General features: G+C 42.7%; 1 protein-coding gene across 1 annotated transcript; it reads right to left on the bottom strand.

The window, feature by feature from the left end:
* Window positions 1-7,334: 7,334 nt before the first annotated feature.
* LOC145403627 (uncharacterized) lies at window positions 7,335-11,684 on the bottom strand. The gene is made up of 2 exons (XM_080275306.1): window positions 10,663-11,684; window positions 7,335-9,237 (listed from the first exon to the last, which is right to left on the bottom strand). The coding sequence occupies exon 1, from the start codon at window positions 11,147-11,149 to the stop codon at window positions 10,730-10,732; it is 420 nt and encodes a 139-aa protein (XP_080131432.1). The 5' UTR covers window positions 11,150-11,684; the 3' UTR covers window positions 7,335-9,237; window positions 10,663-10,729.
* Window positions 11,685-13,142: the final 1,458 nt, after the last annotated feature.

Here is a 13,142-nt window from a genome sequence, read left to right as displayed (position 1 = left end):
TTACAATTAGTACAGTCCAAGATCTCTGAGCGCGTGGAGGAATTAGAGATGAGGCTCACTAGAGGAGGGTGTAAGGCACAGGGGTCTAATTGTGATTATGGTAGTATGAGGCGGAGGTTACTGGTAGCGTGTTCACTTTACTATTTTCCGGGGGCAAGGGACTTTTGGTTAATTATTAAGACAAACTCCATGGCTTCGGTGTTTCTCTTGCTGTAATATGATGGGTATTGTGCACTGGTCTTATTTACCAGCACTTTGATTCTTTATGGACTATTCACTGTTCCGCCTGGTCACTGTTAGACCATCATCATTCCAATTTCACTTAAAACACTTGGTCTGATACTATGAATGCATTTTATCGCTTCGCCATTGTTACACTACGACAGGGTCGCAGTCACTGTCTCATGGGTCATTGGGCGGCAGGGAGACAATCCGGCTCTACTTCTGCCAGAGCAGGGGCACCGCCAGGGGAGGCCGTGCCGAGAGGACACGGGATCACGTGCAGGGGCGTCTTCTCTCGTCCGGGGCTGCAGGTGGCGAAGGGGCCCGTACTTTCCGGGCTGGGGACAGGAGTGTGGCCCTCAGGACTGGGGCTGAACAATTGCTTGAACCTCTCATTCAGGTTCCTGCCGGAGGTAGAGGTCCTCCGTCATCGAGGCGTAGGGAGTTCCCCCCCGGGCGTTCTGGGGAGGGCCTGGGGTTCCCGAGGGCTGCAGCCCCCAGAGCTAGGCGGCACCGACAGGGAGGGGCTGTGGCACCGGTTTGTGTCAGGGTCCGTCAGATGGGTCTTCTCCAGGGCCAGTCGTAGCGAGCAGAGGCTGGGGGAAGCTATAGGGCCTCTCCAGTACTCCTCTATGTCCTCTGTGTCGAGGGTCAGGGAACTCGCCTCACGCTGAGGTGGCGGGGCTGCTCTCTGCCGCTTCCGGCCGTTGGGCCTGGTGGCTACTGGCCATGGCTTCCTAGGGGTGCAACCACAAGGCGCCAAGGCCCGGCTACTGGCCATGGCCTGAGAGGGTAAGTAACTGCCAGCAAACCCAGGGACACCTTTTGAGCGGCTACCAGCCGTCTGACGAAGGTGGGAGCGGCTACAGGCCAACTCCTTCAGGAGGGGTGGAGGGTGGCTACAGGACAACTTGGGGGCAACACCTTCGGAGCGGCTACCAGCCATCTGACGTAGGCGGGAGCGGCTACAAGCCGACTCCTGCAGGAGGAGTGGAGAGCGGCTACAGGCCGACTCGGAGGCAATGCCTTCAGAGCGGCTACAGGCCGACTCGGAGGCAATGCCTTCAGAGCAGCTACCAGCCGTCCGACGTAGGCGGGAGCTGCTATAGGCCGACTCCTGCAGGAGGGGTGTGGAGCGGCTACAGGCCGACTCGGGCAATGCCTTCGGAGCGGCTACCGGCCGTCTGACGAGGGTGGGAGCGGCTACAGGTTGACTTCTTCAGGAGGGGGTGTGGAGTGACTACCAGCCATCTCTGGAAGGACACTTTCTGACGAAGGTGGGAGCGGCTACCAGCCGTCTCCTGGTTACCCTCAGGTCGGCTACTGGCCGATTCCTTAGCAAGGGGCGAGCGGCTACAGGCCGTCTCAAGAGGGAAGACACCTTCAGAGAGGCTACTGGCCATCTCCTGAAGAAGGCGGAAGTGGCTACAGGCCGACTCCTTAGAGGCGCTGGCAGGAGCTGGACAGACAGCTCCACCCCGAGGTTGGTTGGTGGAAGTTTGCCCGGAAGGTAGTGCAGGATTCCTCCTGTGGCGACAGCGGGCGGGCACCGAGTCATAGGGGCGTACGGCCTGGGCTGACTTGGGCCGTTGTCGCACCGAGTCTTGGTGCGCTGCTGCTACTCCTCCGTGGGGTCCTTGTGGGGGTGTCTGGGAATTCACGGGGGCACTATGCTGAATTCCTGGTGGAGGTGGTTGGACGTTCCAAGGGACACTATGCTGTATTTCAATATGTGATAAAATTTTTTCATTCATCATTCATTGCCAGACACCATGTATCCCAAACGGGGTGACCAAGGGCTTAGAGTTAATTGTTTTACAGGGAGGGGCACTAATCCTTCACCAACCCCACTTGACATGTAGGGAGAACGTTATGCCAACAGCATCTGGTGTTCCCAGGCAGTCACCCATCCAGATAAAATTCCACTTAATTTTAATTGTTAAATTTTATTATCTCTGCACATGTCTCATCAACACCTACTGCCTTTCCCCTAGCTATCAACCTCTTCACAGCATTATTCACTTCTGCCAATGGCCTGTTCTCAGGCACCACATTCTTTCTCTGTGCACCATCAGAATCTATTATTTTCTCTCCCTCTCTGTTGTCATCCTTCCCATTCATCAGACTTTCAAAATACCAGTATTCTTTCCTTCTTCTGATTTTGCCTCCATTGTTAGTATTCTCCCAGCCTCTTCCATCACTTTCCCATATTTTTGCACCTCTTTTTTATATACTTTCCCATTTTCAGAGCAGTTTACATTTGTTTTTCTTCCTAGAAAATCATCTACCTTTTTCTTGTTTTCTCTTTACTGCTACTCTCTTCAGAGACTCTGTACTGTTAATATATTCTCTCCTTCTTTCATCTGTGCCCGTTTCTTGCATTCACCCTAGCCTCTTCAGAGACTTTTTACTGTTAATATACTCTTCTTTCATTTGTGCCCGTTTCTTCCATTCACCCTAGTCTCCTTTCTCTCTCTCTCCTGTTCTTTCAGTTTTCACATCCCATTTAACTGTACTTTTCTTATTAATTGCTACTCTCGTAGCACTACATAATGGCTCTAGCATTCCTAACCAACAATTTCCTGTATGTATGCACTCAGGATTTCAAATCCACTTGTTCGCAGCTCATTGACAAATACTTCTCCACTACATTAATCTCATATTTAACAGCTATTGGTCTGTTTCTGAGCTTCGCCATTTCTGACTTGCGACTCTCCTTTGACCCTTTTATCCACCTTATACTTTTAGAGTCACCTTGCATATCAAATTCATATGGTCAAATAAACTTCTGCACTGATCTCTCACCACCATCATGTCACTAGCATTTCCAAGCATTTTTTTTTTTTTTTTTTTTTTTATCTACAAGCACATAATCAATGAATAAGGCTGCTTTCAAGTCATTCCAGTCTCTCTATTCCATGTAAAATATGTGCTTTGTTGTGCAGGAAATATGAACCACTAATTCATAACCTTCTTTCCTGATGCAAATGCTTCAGCTGCCATTCATAATTGTTTTCCCTTGGCATTCCAAACAACCCATTACATCATTCATAGACTCAGTGTCAATGCTCCCATTCTGGGTCCCAGTTACTGTTCTGAAAAGCTGTTCATATTTTTTGTTATTTGTCAGTTTTAGCATCACACCCACCTTTCCTCACTTCATCCAAACTGTATTACTCATTTCTTTTATACTCCATATACATCTTTTCCACTAGCAGCACTGCCTTTCTACCCTGGTTTCGACCTGTATGCTGTCACTTATCTTGACAATACTGCCTATCTACACCGTCTGTCTGTCTATAATCCGACACCTTAATCCCAAATGCATGGCCTCCAATGAATCACCACCATCTCACCTTCCCATTAGGCTGCCCTCCCATCAACTTACATCACCCTTATTCACATACCCCTCTGTCTCATGCTCCATGGGCTTATTTATGAATTGCATTCTCCATTGTTCATTAAAAAATTGTAAAAGCCAATCCTATTAATCTTATCCGAGGTATAGGAACCCAAAATTAAGCTACCACATGCTTTCCTTGTTGTCATTACCCCTTGGGGATCAAACCTACAGAAAACCATTACTCTGACTGAGGTGTTCTTCCCACAAGACCATCAGGAATTACTCTCATCTGCCGGTACTTGCCCGGGCGAATGAAGCCACTCCCAGGTTCTCGGGCTCCATGAGGGGCCATGGGGGTTTGCGGTGGTTTGGCCCCCATGCTGTCCTCCTCTTGTCTTTGACATCCTCTGGGGGGTAGACCCACGGTGAAGACGCCACCGCTCCAGGTCATGCCAGGATGCATGGCAATATCATCACTATTCCCAAACCCAGCAAAGACCTCACGTTACCTTCCTCACACCGCCCGCTCACATTCCTTTGCACCCCCTCTAAAGTCACTGAATGACTGGTACTACAACTAGTTACACCTCACACCCCCCTAGCCCCATTACAACATGGCTTTAGGCCACTATATTCCACAAACACCCTTCTTACAGACCTTACACAGAGAGTTTATGATGGCATGAATTCAGCTAGGCCACCACACAGAACATTCTTAGCCACACTAGACCAAGCTAGTGATGCCATCCCCCGCCACAACCTCACAAACAAAATATTTAACACAAACATGCACAACAACACAAAAAGATGGCTGGCAAACTACTTAGCAGGCAGATGTGCACATGTAACATTTGCTGGTCAGTTTTCGAACATCAGAAACTTCACAAATGGCGTCCCCCAAGGATCTGTTTTGTCCTCTACACTCTTTAACTATGCATGCACAACATACGCACACCCCACACACCACAGATACACATAGCTTCCTATGCAGATGACATAACACTTACATGTCCACACCACTCGCTGGTGCAGTGGTAACGCTCTTGCTTGCCAAATGGTGGACGGGAGTTCGCGCCTCGCTCAGGTTGCGAAAAGTTTCACTGACAAAGTGGGTGGTTACTGTCCCTCTTGAGCAAGGGGACGTGTATGTGTGTGTGTGTGTGCGTGTGTGAAGGTCACAGCCTTGCCCTTAGATCGGACTATATGAGCTCTCAGCTCCCTTCCGGGAGGGTAAAAGCTGACGATCATGACCATCAAGTGATCCTGACTGACCCGGTGAATTACCAAAACAAAATCACAGCTGCACACATCCTTACCTCAACACACTACACGAATGTTCACCACAAACAGGCTCAAAATAGCCCCAGCCAAATGTACAGTAACCCTTCTCACAAATGGACAGCAGAATACAGTCACATTCCACACCTCACCATAAACAACACTCCCCTACCACACACACACATAAAATCCTTGGTGTAACATACAATACATCAATGTCATTTAAACAACACATCACAAACATTAAAAATAACACCAAGACTCAATGCCATGAGGTCACTAGCCCATACAACATTTGGACACAACAAAGAAACAACCACCACAGTATACAAACATTATATACATTCAGTGATGAATTATGCAAGCCCTGTCTGGGCTTCTAACCTCACTAAAACACACTACAACATGCTACAGACCATACAGAACAAGGCCCTAAAAATAATCACAGGCTGCACAGCTACTACACCCACAGACCACCTGCATCAAGAAAGCAAAGTCCTTGAAGTCAAAGATCATCTAGACATGAGAGGCACCCAAATTCTCGCTGCAGCCTCCACAAACCCACCCCATCCACTACACTACATGACAGCACATCCACACACACACCAAGGAACATCAAAACAACACCCAGCACACGATATCATACACAAATACTGTCATTTCTCCCCCCTCGCCCGCCTCAGACCAGCTTCCAGAAGCATATCCATACTCAGATCACTTGCCGCTCCATTCAGTCACTTAAAGACAACACGCAGCTGCATGCACGGCCTCCTGATACCCAGCCTTCTGAATCCTATCTCCCTCATGAGGACAGGGTCCACCTGGCCAGGCTGAGATTAAGTTACCAGAAGAGGCTGGATGACTCCGTCGCTGATGCCTGTCCAAAATGTAACACGGCACCCCATACTATTAAGCACATTATGGAAGACTGCATCGCACACAATCACCTACGCCAACAGCTAGATGCCTTAATCCCAGAAGGGGTGACCACAGACAAATTGCCTTCATGTCAACCTGTCCTCTGTCACCAGGCTGCTTGCCTTCCAATTCACATCATCTTCATTCATATACGAGGTCTGTTCAAGAAGAAACTGAAAATTTTAAACAGTGCACCAACTAGCCAGGTTAGCATGATCATGATGGGAGTGCTGTGCAGCATCAACCTTGAGCTTTAGTCTGGCTCCACCCACATCACACCATGTCACTTAATCATCGAGGTGTGCACGCTTGGGTGAACATGTGTTTAGTTCACATGGCGATTTGTGCAAGTTGAACAATGAAGGATCTTGAAGGGCAATGTGTTTGCATGAAGTTCTGTTCCAAACTGGGAAAAACTTTTACGATGACTTTTCAAATGTTTCAACATGGACAACTGTTTGAGTCACATGCAATGTCATAAGTAGATCCAGCAGTTCAAATCGGGAAGAACATCCACCTAAGTCAATCCCAAATCTGGACGGCCTTTCACATCAATAGGCGATAATCACATTTAGAAAGCACATACTATGATACTTGAAAATCAGTGCCTGACTGTCCAAGACGTTTCTGAAGATGTAGGCATCTGTAAAACTTCGAGCCACACGATTTTAACCGAAAAACTGAAAATGCATTGTGCTGCTGCAAAATCTGTGCTATGTCTGCTGGCAGATGAGTGGGAAAAAAAAAGAAAAAAAGTCACAGTTGGTCAGGAGCTGTTTGATTGTTCAAATGCCAATGAAAACTCTCTGAAATGTGTCATAACACATGATGAAACCTGGGTGTACAGCTACGATGTTGAACCAAAAAAGCAGCCATTGCAGTGGGTTGGAACATCAACACCATAACCAATAAAAGGATGTCAGAGTTGCATTAATGTTAAGGTGATGTTGATCATTTTCTTTACTGGAAGGGCATCATTCATCATGAGTTTGTTCCACATGATCAAGTCAATAAAGAGTTTTATTTAGATGTCATGGAATGTTTGAGGAAGGCAGTGAGAAGCAAGAGACCTGAGGCATGGAAAAAAAAAAATATGGATGCTGCAACATGCTACTGCACCTGCTCATGCATTGCTCATTATCCATGACTTTTTGGCAAAGCATGAGACAATTATCATCCTCCAGCTGCCCTACTTTCCAGATATGTCCCTTGTGGACTTTTTTTTTTTTTTTTTTTTTTTTTTTTTTTTTTCCCCCCAAAATTGAAATCCACACTGAAAGGTCACCAATTTCAGACGTGTACCTTGATGACTGTGACATGGTGTGATGCAGCTAGTGATAGACTAAAGCTGAAAGTTGCCACTACACAGTGCTCCCATTGTGATCACGTTAAGCCAGCTAGTTGGTGCCCTATTTTAAAAGTTTGGTTTCTTTTTTGACAGACCTCGTACTTCTCTATCTCATCCCTCCATCCAATCCTTATTCTCCCCCAAGCATTACAGTACTGTACACTATCATTTAAATGCGCAACAAAGGTGCCTATAGTAATAACTACCAAATTCATAAGTCTTAGTTTATTTTTTGGCAATATAATGGATCTAAGAAGGGAAAATTATAATATTTACAAATGGGCACACATTTTATGTACACTGTACACGCAATCACTGCTCTCGAATCCCATCAACTGCATTATTGGCTGCATAGTTAAAACTGCGTTAGCAAAGATATACACACACCCCAAGGTTCTAATGATCATTTATACACATCTGTAATTATTACATGTGATCAAAATGCATCCCATGTTGCAGAGAGCAGTCAGCAAGGATACGTAAATCTCAGACATGTTTTTTTCACCGTCACATTTCAGAAAATATCGTCAAAAATTGGGGCATGTCCACATCCCCGTATTTTCAGTTTTAATGATACAGCCTTATGTCTAAACTAATGAGATGAATGATGTAACAAAATGAACGCAAAACATTTCATGGTTCAGAAATCATGATAATAATTAATCAGCAAATGTTTATGATAATGTTGTATGATGGTATAAAGGACTGTACACAAGATTTAAAGAGGCCTACATGCTGCTCTTAGACATATAAAATTTCTACCATCACCTGGCAAACATAAACGCTAGAACACCATGAAACAATAACGCTAGAACATGATGAAACAAAAGAAAGCTAGCAAGTCTTACTTCCTAAAAAACACAGGGAAATTCAACTCTACTATCTCTCCTATAATGGTGAAAATGAGTGTGTATGGAATCATCTGAAGTGTATGGGTTAATGAATATTATGAAAAATGATATGTGATAACATTATTTTAGAACTGAGTATCATATCACGTGTCCAATACTGCATCATTAAGCATATCAAATACAGGAACAGTTATTATATTATTATCATTATTATGCTATGTATCAAAAGAGAGCATATTTCTAGATCAGCTACAAAACTTGTAAACTTAACCACTACAGTCTGGTGATGTGTTATTATTTAATTTTTGTATCTCCATGATGAATCTGTTCAGCTCAAAGTGACTTTTCAAACTGGAGGAGATGGATATCACCTTCATTAACCCCTTCACTACTAGAAGTCTGTCTTAAGTTGAGTAAAATCATCTGGGGATAGCAAGAATAAACTTTAAATATACATCACTAAACTGAAGGAGCCAAAAATAAGGAGATTCACAATTATAAATCACAGAAATGTAAGCATACAGCCACAGACATTAACTAACCACACTTCACTTCCTCCCACTTACAAAAAAAAAAGCCACACTTCACTTCTTCCCACTTGCAGAAACAAAAAAGATCTTTCCAATCACCATCACATCTGAAAAACAAATGTTTATCTCGGAATCAGACATGAATACCAACTGTGAGCAAACTGTACTTAGAATAATAAGCAACCTTCATAATACAAAGACTCAAGGCTCAGCAACCACATTGTCATACACTAACACAGTGCTCTGCAACCAGTGTGCTGCAGCACACCGGTGTGCTGTCAAAAGTTTCCTGGTGTGCCATGGTACATTACCCTCCCCCTCTTTAAAATAATTACTGGAAATTAATATAATGTCATTAATAAACATAACAGATATGTTAGTACTCGAAATAAACAAATGGATGTATTACAGTTCATTATTCATTTTCAAATATTCATTTAATATGAGTAGGCTACTTATGAAACTGCTGCCAGGAACTCTCATTTGGACATGGGTAAAACATTTAGGAGTGTGTGTGAGTCATTCAGTATGAAGCACATCAGCCCGTGAGAGTCTTGCACATGTAGAAGCATTGGCTGCTGGTGTTTTGGATAAGAATTCATCCTTACACTGAGTTACTCAATCAGAAGGAATAGCATAGTAGCAAACTCTTGAGTTAGACAGAACACTGTCACTCAATTTATAATCCTTTTGCTTCAGCTGCTGAAACATCAGTTGATTACCTCTCTTTGAAGGCACAACAGGAATCTGTGGATAGTTAGAATTATTGTAACCTCAAAATTGAATTCAGCGAAGTACCCACAGACATATTTTGTATAAAGCTGAAAAGGGAGTACTGTACCCAACAATTTCTGAGTGTACTACTGACATGATACTGCCATTTGCAACAACATATCTGTGTTAACTAAGCTTTCCAACATTAACACTTACAGTATTTAAAAAAAAAAATCATATCTGATGTCATCAGATCATGAACTTCATGTTGGTCTTTCTATAACAGAACCAGATATTAAGCACCAGTGTTCCTCAAAACATGGACAAGTTTCTCATTAATTTTCTGTGAGAATATCACATCCATAATTATGTTTTCTGGGAAAAATATTTTGACTTATTGTTATGACAGAAAGTTTCAATGAAAATTTTTATTTTACTAAACCCTGAAAATATAAATTTTGTTACATGTTCAGTTAATAGCCTCCCGCATGAAAACTGAGTTTATCTTCTGAGAAAAAAACATTATTTTGATAAGTTGTCCCATATGAAGTAAGCATGTGCAAAATACTTTATGCACTCAAAATTATCTTTAATTCTTCATTTTGTGAATCCTTGAACACTAAAAATTTAATATGTTACATTAAGTACACAGTACTGTTCACCTTGCAAGTGTTGTTCCCTTTCATCATTTGTTAGCAAAAGTAAAAATATCTCTGCAAGGCTGACATTTGTTATGCCAAATATTCACACGAATTCAATAAACTGAATAATGAGCCATGAAGTAGAAATGGTTGCGGAGCACTGCACCAACAGATTCCAACACTGAAGACCTTTTCAGGAACTTAAAGCAAATTAAAAATATGAAGTTGTCCTTTAGGCAGCTTGTACAAAACAGTGACAATGACGACTTTAATGTATCGCAAGCTTGAATACCACCAAAATTTTGTGACCAATTTTGACCTGGAAACTGCTAAAATACAGCATATACAGTGATGTCTAAATATCTCACATTTCCCATGCACACAAAATAATTATACAGTATAACATTCCCAGTTTCACTGATGATTTATAACTATACACTATAACCATCTAATACAAATCAGCAGTATCAACAGTCTACAGTAATGGTACAATTGGTTTTACTTCAAATTGCTTCTTTTATTCTTTAAATATGAAACCCTCAAAGAAATGTCATAAAATTTACCACCTTTACAAGTATTACCAGTAATACAGTACAGGTACATTGGGCTCGCACATTATGTGAGTGGATGGGTGGTCCACGACTTCGTGCACTGTGATTTTGCATACTGTGAATACATAATCTTATGGGAAATATAACATATGGGTAGGACCCCCTCAAACCTAGATATTTTTTTAACTTTAGAGATATAATAAAAGGAATATTTTTAAGACACATATTACAGACATAGCTAAAATAACAAAAATATGGTCAGTTACCTTAAAAACAGTAGATGACAGGCCTGATGGTCTTAAACAGCAGGGGTTCCAAGGCGCAGCATCGCACTTAGAGTGCCTGTGCCGCACCGGCCGCCGCACCACCCACCGCACCAACACTTTCCTCCTCATAACTAGACTCCTCTTGAGCATCTTCCCCACAAGCCTCTAACTCAGTCACTTCAGCCAAAAACCCCTCGAAGCCCAATGTTGACACAACTGACATTGCATCCTCTTCTTCCTCTACAGGAACTGGATCAGATGTTGTAGCTGGTTCTTCACTTTCACTTTCTTGAGACCACCGTGTGCAACTTGTTATGAGCGTCTGCTTCCTCCTGTCAATTTCTTGCCTGTGCCTGTCTGTGTAGAAGCGGAAGGCTTTGTCGATGTTAAGAAGAACCTCCTCCATTCTTTGCTGGAAGACTTCCTGTTCCTTCAGTTCTTCTTTCAGCTCAACCACTGCTGCGAGGATCTTGCTTATCCTTGACATAGACAGTTCTATGCTGTATCTATGTCACGACTGATGTCACGATGGGTGTGTAGTGCTGGGTTGGGGGGGTTGCATAGTCTGGGAAAATAGCAGTTTGGGGCCACTCCTTGTCTCTGCCTTGCGCATTGTGGGCTAAACTCGCGCATTCAAAGTTTTATGGTTATGATTTTGGTCACTCGTGTACTATGCGATTTGCGCACTGTGATCACACATACTGTGCAAGCCCACTGTATTATCAAGTGATTCTGGCAATGAATATTATCACAAAAATTTCATGCACACTACTTACCATATTGCCAATAATCATCCATGTCTAAGCCTCCTCCATTATTACAACTCTATGTAACCAGTTCTGTTAGCTCTGAACAACCACGTACTCAGTGTAGACAGAAACCAACCAGTATAATACCTGGTGTGGCTTACAGGATCAGTGTTCAGTCATGCTACTCAGTACAACTGCTTTCCTTTTTCATTAACAGAATAAAAAACAGATGTGCAGTATCCATATTTTGCCACAAATAATAAAGATGTAAGTATCAACTCCAGCGCTATGCATTTCCCTTAGCACAACCTTGCATTATGTGATCCTGTAACCAGTGCAAAAGGAAAAATAGTATAAATGTATTTGTATTACATACTACAAGAAACTCCCATATATTTCACACAACCCTCTTGTGCAATCCAAATCCTTATCCAAGTCCCACATTTAACAGACTAAACAGAATAAGCAATGTTTGTACACATGGACTTTGCTATCTCCTTCAAATTCTTGATTTGTTAAAAACTTTCTTGTTTACCAAATCTTTTGTTCCTCTTCACAGCATGCTCATGTACTATCATAAGCAAAAGCTCACCAACGGTTCTTGCCAGCATGATTTCCTGTCCTCCACATTTCTCATTCCTCCCCATGCATCACAGGATATTCTTATTTTTCATAATCTTTGTTATGTGCTTCATACCAATACCACATAACATTTATTAAAGGAACACCTTTCATTGCCACAGCCATCAGAGAAGTGTCAGCAAACTTTTGATCAAGATGGTACACCCGCTATGAAACACTGATGTGAAGACAGAAACTCTCAAATATTTACCCACTTGATTCTTGCCCAAGCAACCACCCTCTGACCTGACAATGTGTGCCCAGTGGTTAGGAATGGAAAGAACAGGGTGACCTAGAAGATATTTGAGAAACTTCAGAAGGTTTTTCTCTGACAAATTTTGAGAGAAAAATACTTTATCAATGTGGGTTCAATTTTCATTTTTTATGAAGCTACAGTTACTGATAACCCAGTGGGTGAATTTTGAGGGTGACTTTTTTCATCCACAAGGTAAAACATTACTGTAGCTCCAAAATGGCTGGGAACTGGATCCATGTTGATACAGCAGTTTTTACTCAAGACTGACCTAAGAATACTCTCTTTAAGTTTCTCACACATTTCCTAGGACACCTTGTACAGTGTTTGGCTCTGACTTCCTTCTACTGCAGTCAGACGCTGGATCTCAGGATAGTTGGAAAAGAATAAACACTTGTAACCCCTCCACTACGATTATGTTATTGTTGTTTTATTCTTGCCACCTCCAGATGCTTTTATTCGGTTTATGGGAGATTTTTCAAACTGGAAGGGCTTTCATTAACTGCTGAAATATGAGAAGCCTCCCTTAAGATCTCCATGAATTGGAAGGGTTAGATGTAGCATTCTTTAAACCCTTTAATAAGAGAGGCATTTGAATGAAATCATCTGGAAGTACTGCAGCAACAATAAATCAATAAAATACATCCTCTGATTCAAGGGGCTATAAAGACAGCTGGAAATTCAGGTGGGAGTCATGAGGCAACTCCTCTATCAATCTATGAGGGAAATGTATACGATGGTACACTAACTGGCAAGAGTTGACTGTGTTGTGGAGATATATTTTTCAACAGTGTAGAGCTAACTGCATATGCCTAAGTTTGCAAGTGCCATGCAAACTTTCTCATGCCTTATTTTGC

The sequence above is a fragment of the Coenobita brevimanus genome, chromosome 61, assembly GCF_032717465.1.
Source record: "Coenobita brevimanus isolate Jiangsu-jjx chromosome 61, ASM3271746v2, whole genome shotgun sequence".
Classification (NCBI taxonomy): Eukaryota; Metazoa; Arthropoda; class Malacostraca; order Decapoda; family Coenobitidae; genus Coenobita; species Coenobita brevimanus.
The sequence above is the reverse complement of the archived record's forward strand: the minus strand, read 5'-3'. Positions and strand labels throughout refer to the sequence as shown.

Bases quoted from the DNA above. Each gene is read 5' to 3' on its own strand.
- LOC145403627 (XM_080275306.1), bottom strand. From the start codon at position 11,149: ATGTCAAGGATAAGCAAGATCCTCGCAGCAGTGGTTGAGCTGAAAGAA.